This window comes from Tupaia chinensis, unplaced genomic scaffold (genome assembly GCF_000334495.1).
Source record: "Tupaia chinensis unplaced genomic scaffold, TupChi_1.0 Scaffold000573_1, whole genome shotgun sequence".
Classification (NCBI taxonomy): Eukaryota; Metazoa; Chordata; class Mammalia; order Scandentia; family Tupaiidae; genus Tupaia; species Tupaia belangeri.
In genome coordinates this window covers 143,655-150,719 of record NW_006160087.1, presented here as the reverse complement: position 1 = coordinate 150,719, position 7,065 = coordinate 143,655, and the positions used below count along the sequence as shown (strand labels likewise).

Here is a 7,065-nt window from a genome sequence, read left to right as displayed (position 1 = left end):
AGCCCAGCTGACCTGCAAGCACAGCAGCAGCACAGGAAAGGCCTAGAGACGGTGGAAAAGCACCAGACACGGAGCCGCTGAGGCAGAGCAGGACTCCTGCCAAGCTAGGACAGGATAACCCTGCTCTGGCGGGAAGAGACCGAGGGGAATGGCAAGCAAAAAGCCCGGGGCACATCCACTCGCTCATGGCCGCGGTGAACTGTGACTGCTGGGCTGCTCAAAAGAGGGTCACATGCCTCCAAGGTGAATCAGCAGGCTGGAGAAAACCAGACCATGCCCTGGTCATCCCACAACCTGTCCTTGGCCTAAGCCCTGCTACTCGATGTCACTGGAGCAGAGGCGAGAGAGCACGCCCACCTCCCAGCCACGGCACAGCAGCTCCGAGCCAGCCCGTGGGAAAGACCTAACATAGGGTATTAATAGCCAAGCACGTGCCCAAAAAAAAGAAATTGTTCAAAAAGGGCAGAGCCAGGAAGGGAGCAACTTGGAGTTCCAAAGATAGGGCTTCAACCAGGCTCTCGAAGGGGATCCAGCAGCGGAGACTGGGTTATTCCAAAATATCTGAATATCCAAAAAGTCTGTGGGAAATGGCTTCAGCATTGTCTCTGTGGGCTTCTTGTTCTCAAATATTGTGCAGAGGTTGACAGTAAACTGCGTTACATGCAGGAGGCCTGGAAGTGTTTGGGGGGAAACCAGTTCTTTTATTTATTTATTTTTTTAGAGGTTTTCGCTATAGGGCGCGTGCACTCACCAGACAGAGAGAGACAGAGAGACAGAAAGCGAGAAATCACCCCCCAGGGGGGATGGCCACACCACAATCCCTTCTCCTCCGTTCTCCTCTCGGGATCTTGGGCACACATGCACACACGCCTGGGCATGAGTTTTAAGCCACTGGGTCCAGGACGCGAACCGCAGTCAGCTACATGGGAGTCCAGTGACATAGCCATTACGCTAACTGCTGGTCCCAGGGGAAAACCAGTTCTGAGATCTAATATTTGCCAGGCTTGATAGGACGATTAATAAATACATAGCCCTCAGATGTCACCGGGGGGAAGTTTGAGAGGCCACAAATGGGCAGTGCCTGTCTCAGATCAACCCCACGGTTTCTAACACGCTTAGGGGTTTTTAAAAAATGAATTGCAGGGGGTGTGTGCATGCATACCCCAAAACCCTGAGAAAAACGGAGAAGGGACTGTGGTGCGGCCACCTCCCTGGGAAGGTGATTTCTCACTTTCCTTCTCTCTTTCTCTGCCTCTCTTCGGTGACTGCATGTGCCCTATGAAAAAACTTTAAACACTCTTTAAATAGAAATAAAAAATTAATTGTAAGCATTTAAAGACCAGAACATTACACACACAAACCTGAAACCTAGCATCTTTTAGGAAAGGGGGAAAATGGAAAATCTGGTACCTCTGGGCAAGCAGTGTAAATTGGAAGAGGCTGAATCACCACTGCCCCCTGTCAGCAGGCCGATGCTTTCCAGTCCCCAGTCCCAGGGCTCACTTAAGCCATCTGACTGACCTGACCCCTGGGGACATAGGGTCTACTGCTCCTGGTTGAGCGGTGAAGCCATCGGGCCTTGGAAGTGCACAGGATCGCCACAAGGCGGCAGCACTGACCTCTCGATGAGACGTCGCACCAGCGCTGGTAACCAGACCCTTGTCCAGCCAGAAGCCCAATCGCGAGGGCAGAGGCCTGTCCCCACGCCCCATCAGGTCAGCCCACTGCAGCATCCCCAGCAGGCCTCAGCCAAGAGCCAGCCACCATCCGACTTGCCCTCTGGCTTCTCCAGGGTCACAGTCTTCCCAGCACCCAATCCAGCTGGCCCCTCCACCTGCTCACAGCTGCAGGCCTCCAGGATGGGGGGTCTGAATCAAGTAGTGGGGCAGACCCCCTCCTGCTGAGGCCGAGGCCAGGGCTCTGCGCTCTCCCTCAAAGGCCGGAGTCAGTTTCCTGAGGCAACAGGTCCTGGGCCGCCCCTTGCCCTCCTCGAGCCCCTCCTGAAACACCCTCGGGACACCAAGTACAAACCAGAAAGCCCTTTAGGGAGACTTCCAATTACACATGGAGACCTTAGCACTGCTCACTGCTCATCCGGGAGTAAAGTCCCTAAGAGTAAAGTTACTCCAGGATGCAGAACAAGCCTCGCATAACAGTCACCGGGCTGGCCTAGTGGTCAGGCAGCTGAATCCCACATGCTCCCTCCACTGGACCGTGGCAGCTTGAAAACACGCCAGGTACCTGTGGGTATGAGCCAAAACCCCAACAAGAGGCAGACAGAGAAGGGACTGTAGCAGGACCATTCTCTTGGAGAGGGCCTTCTCCCTGTCTCTGGCCAGAGCCCTCTAACAAAGCAAGCAAAAGCTATTCACTGCAGTATTTAAACCAGTGAGCCACCGTAAGCAACTCAAATGCCCAGCAAATAGGAAAGTCTTAAAAATAAACTCATGCTATATTCCTTCCCACTTGATGGGCAATTATACACCTATTAAAAACAGGGGAGGACCAGCAGTTGGTGTAATGGCTATGTCGCTGGACTCCCATGTAGTCAACCGCAGTTCGAGTCCCAGACTCGGTGGCTTAAACTCACGCCAGGCGTGTGTGTATGTATGCCCAAGATCCCGAGAGGAGAATGGAGGAGAAGGGATTGTGGTGTGGTCATCTCCTCTGGGGGATGATTTCTCGCTTTCTGTCTCTCTGTCTCTCTTTTTCTGGCGAGTGCATGTGCCCTACAGCAAAAACCTCTCCCAAAAAAAGTCAGGATGATCTTGTGATACAATGAAAAACAATCATAATGTGGAAAAATACGAAACAAATAAACAATAACAAATACATAAGATGTACAGTAACGATAAACATCTTTAAGAACTATGCAAAGAATCAGTGAAAGACAACGAAATGCTAACAGAAGCTGTATTAGAATAGCAGAGTGTAGGTAACCTTTCCTTGAAATTCTACCAAACTATATTTAAAAAAAAAAAAAGAATTATTTTATTTATTATTTATTTTAATTTGGCCAGAGAGGGACAGAGAAAGAGAAAGTAAGAAAACAAGCCACCAGGTCTGGGACTGGAACCACGGTCAGCCATGTGGGAATCCAGCACCCTTAACCACCACGCCACCTGCCGACCCAAATCTCTACCAAATTATCTTTATGGTGCATCTATTACTTTCACAAGGAAAAGCCTGCATGTGAGGGCGCATGCCCACATGGTGGTGGATGGTCTATTCCCACTGAGACTTTGGAGGGCGCTAGACTCACTGCCTTGGTGAAAAGGCTCTTGGGAATCTGCACCTCAGGGTTCAGTGCAACCACGCTCATTAAACAGCCCTTCCAGGTCTTTAAACAGCCATGTCGTCCTACCTGAAATACCTGCACTTGCCTAGCTCTTAAGGAGACCCCGATGCGATGTGGAAGACAGGATTCCATCATACTGTTCTCAGATGCCACTTTAATGAAGGTTTGCACTATACAGTGATGGGGTGAAAGATGGTGAGTATTTTCAAGCAAAATCACCAGGCACGCATTCCTCCCTGCCCCAAGTGAACAGCCTGCACTTCCAAGAACAGAACACCTTCCTCCCTGAGGAACCCCATTCCTAAGCCGACAGGACAGGATTTCAGGAATGATCACGAAGGACAGGCCGATCTAGTGAGGGTGCCACGTGGACTGCGGAGTTCTTCCCAGACCACACTGAACTGGGCAGGCCAGGATCCCTCTTAAAGGCAGCGCCGAGTCCCAGCCACTCCCACCTGAGGCCAGACTGCCTCCCCACAGACACTGACAGCCAAGGTTCGCTCCGTGCCACTCCTCCCGGCGGTGAACGCATGCACAGCACTTGGAAGCCTGAGCCACGTGGCCACCACACGACACAGGCAGCCTTCGGACCAGAACCGCAGTGCCCTCCTCATCACTGGCCCAGGGAGGCCTGGCCGTGCGGGAGCAGCCAGTATGTGTGCGACGTGGTGCGGGGGGCCAGAGCAGAGCCGATGTGGGTTCTGGGCTGAATCGACATGGCGGCAGGCCTGTCATGCTCACGGCTGGGCCACAGGGCCCCATGTCCTCCGTTAATTCTTCTCCGGGCGGTTTCTGTTGAGGACAGCTTTGGGGGCAAATTCCAGCTTGTCCTTGAGGCTCACCACCTGGGTATGGTCCTTGCCCAGCAGCTCATCCAGCTTGCGCTCCTCCCGGCGCTCCGAGATGCTCTTCTCCTCCTCGGCCGGCTGCGGGGCCTTTCCCCTGATGAACCATTCCAGGTGGTAGCCCACGGCCCCGACCACGAAGGCCACGGGAAACGTGACATAGGGAGCATAGGTGCGCACCACGGTCCACAGCACGGGCCACATGACATCTGCAGAGGAGCACACACAGCATTAGGGAGAAGGCAGCCTCTCCTCTCCCCCAGACAGCCAGCCCGCCCGCACTCTCCACTCCCGGGCAGCCTGGCCCAGTTTTCTGAACATCCACCCCATGCAGTGACACAAGCAGGGACCCTGCTCTGTGCAAAAGCTGGGTCTCTGAAACAAGCGAGGAAATTCTGGGAGAAGAATCTGCTGTGTACCATCCTCTGGGGTAACTGTGCATCCGTGTGTCGGTGTCCCTGTAAGGGCACCTCTGACCCTCACCTAACAGAGCATCGAGCCTGGGCTTGACCCCAGGCCCTCCTGCCAGGTCTGCCAACAGCTTAAGAAAGGAAAAGCCTTTTTCTGCTGAAATTCAAGAGCAAAACCACCCGTCCGCACCACACGTGACCCTGCTGTGAATCTCCTGGTTCCGTGGTCAGGTAAAGTATAAGGGGGTGCATCAGAACAGCCCCGACCGGCTGTCAGGGCACTCCTCACTTAAGGACTGAGTCCGTTCCTAAGGAAGCAAACTGGTTGATAAGCGAAGAGCTTAGAAGGGATGTCTCATAGCATGTCGTGGTGCCACAGGGCATGTTTTTTTTCCTTCTTTTTCTTTTTAAGAGAGATTGTCGCTATAAGGTGCGTGCACTCAGACACAGAGAGACAGAAAGCGAGAAGTCACCCCCCAGGGAGATGGCCACGACACAATCCCTTCTCCTCCACTCTCCTCTCGGGATTTTGGGCAAGCACGCACATGCACCTGGCGTGAGTTTCAAGTCACCAGGTCCAGGACTTGAACCACAGTTGACCGTGGGAATGAGACAGAAACTGAGAAGGGGGCTCTCTGGGCTGGAAAGCTTGTTCTAAGACTAAGTGACCAAGTGACTGCTGAACAGGTGGGTGGTTGAGGAGCAGCTGGGCCTGCACATTCTGTGCTGTTAGTTTGCTGTTGCCAGAGGACACATGTGCTTGCCCGAGCAAGACAGCGGGAAAGGGAGAGGGAAGCCTCCCGATGGGGTGTGGTCACACCACCATCCAGTCTCCCCATCTCTCCATCCTGTAGGGACTTGGGGCACGCACACATGCACACATGACACTGGAGCCAGGGTTCCAGCCACATTTGGCTACGTGGGATCCAGTTCCCTTAATCAGGAGCCTACGGGACTAGCCTCATTCTTTATTTTAGATACGCAGGTGTCACTGATAGTTTGATCCTATTCTGAACTTACGCTTTTCTAACAACGCCTTAAAATAAGGCATAAGTAGTTGGAAGAGGCAAGTCCGATCTCAAAATGGAGGTAAAACCACCGCCCGATCGCCCCTTGCCCAACTCCAGCCATCACTGCCACCGCGGGGGAGAGGGTCATGATCCCAAGGAACCGGAGCAGTTGAGAAAACTGTTTATTGGTGGTCTGGGCTCTGAAAGTTCATACAGATGAGAGTTTAAGAGAACATCGTGAAAAACAGGGCACACTCACAGACTGTGTGGTAGTGAGACCCCCAAACACAACGTTCCCGGGGCTCTGGTTTAGTGACTTCCTCTCGTGTTGAAGGGGTGGCTGCAGCAGTGTGTCCGGCACACAGAGCTGATGGGCTGTAGTGGAACCAGAGAGAGCTGTTCCTAGAGCGGATTCTGTAAAGCTGGTGCCCATCTCACAGGGAAGACAAAGAAGAATACCATTTGAGAGACGACTTGGAAAAGTTTGGCAAGATTGAAACCACAGAAGTCATGAAGATCGACAGAGTGGGAATTTTAAAGAGGAGATTTGCTTCTGCAACTTTTTTTTTTTTTGAGAGGTTTTCGCTATAGGGTGCGTGCGCTCGCCAGACAGAGAGAGACAGAGAGATAGAAAGCGAGAAGTCACCCCCCAGGGGGGATGGTCACGCCGCAATCCCTTCTCCTCCATTCTTCTCTCGGAATCTTGGGCATGCACACACACGCGCCCGGCATGAGTACCAAGCCACCAGGTCCAGGACGCGAACTGCGGTCAACTGCGTGGGAGTCCAGTGACATAGCCATTATGCTAACTGCTGGTTCCCTGCTTCTGTAACTTTTGATGATCACGATAGTTGATAAAATTGTTGTTCAGAAATACCACACTACTGATGGGCATAACTGTGAAGGCCCTTTGTAACAAGAGATGCCATCTGCTAGATCACAAAGAGGTTGTGTGGAGGAGTCCGACCCGGTGAGGCCCCAGGATCTGTCTGAGCCCCCTGACCTTTGAGCTCCGCTTCCAGTCGGATCAACACGTTGGCAAGGCTACTGTTGTGCACCCCCCCCCCACCTTGGAACAAAGCTTGGGTCAGTTAGCATGTCAGCAAGGCTGCTTGCTATTTGCTCCAGAGAATTGAGGCAGCCTCACTGGGAAGCGACCCCCCTCTGACTCCCCAATTTACTACTATAAAAGAATTGCATAGCTCTCCTATACATCCTGAGTATATGATAAAATCTTCCAGGAAATCCCCGACCGCTCCCCTTTGCTTTGATTACTTACTATTAATTACAATGCTTTATCTCCATGGTCACAATAGAGGGTGGGCTGAAGTTCTTTCTAGGCAGAAGTAATCTTGACCTTTGGAAGGCCCTTAAATTCTTCCTTTCTTTATGTACAATAGGATTAGGCCAAAACTGGCCCAGGACACCTCTGCCCTCTCCAAGTGAAATAGATAAATATATTAGGATTCCTCAAATTAAGTTTTAGATCCCTACAAAACTGT

The 7,065-nt window shown here is 52.2% G+C and overlaps 1 protein-coding gene across 1 annotated transcript; it reads right to left on the bottom strand.

Moving 5' to 3' along the window:
- Window positions 1-3,432: 3,432 nt before the first annotated feature.
- On the bottom strand, window positions 3,433-6,162 carry SMIM12 (small integral membrane protein 12). Its single transcript, XM_006158063.3, has 2 exons — window positions 5,823-6,162; window positions 3,433-4,352 (listed from the first exon to the last, which is right to left on the bottom strand). The coding sequence occupies exon 2, from the start codon at window positions 4,345-4,347 to the stop codon at window positions 4,069-4,071; it is 279 nt and encodes a 92-aa protein (XP_006158125.1). The 5' UTR covers window positions 4,348-4,352; window positions 5,823-6,162; the 3' UTR covers window positions 3,433-4,068.
- Between the last annotated feature and the right edge of the window lie 903 nt (window positions 6,163-7,065).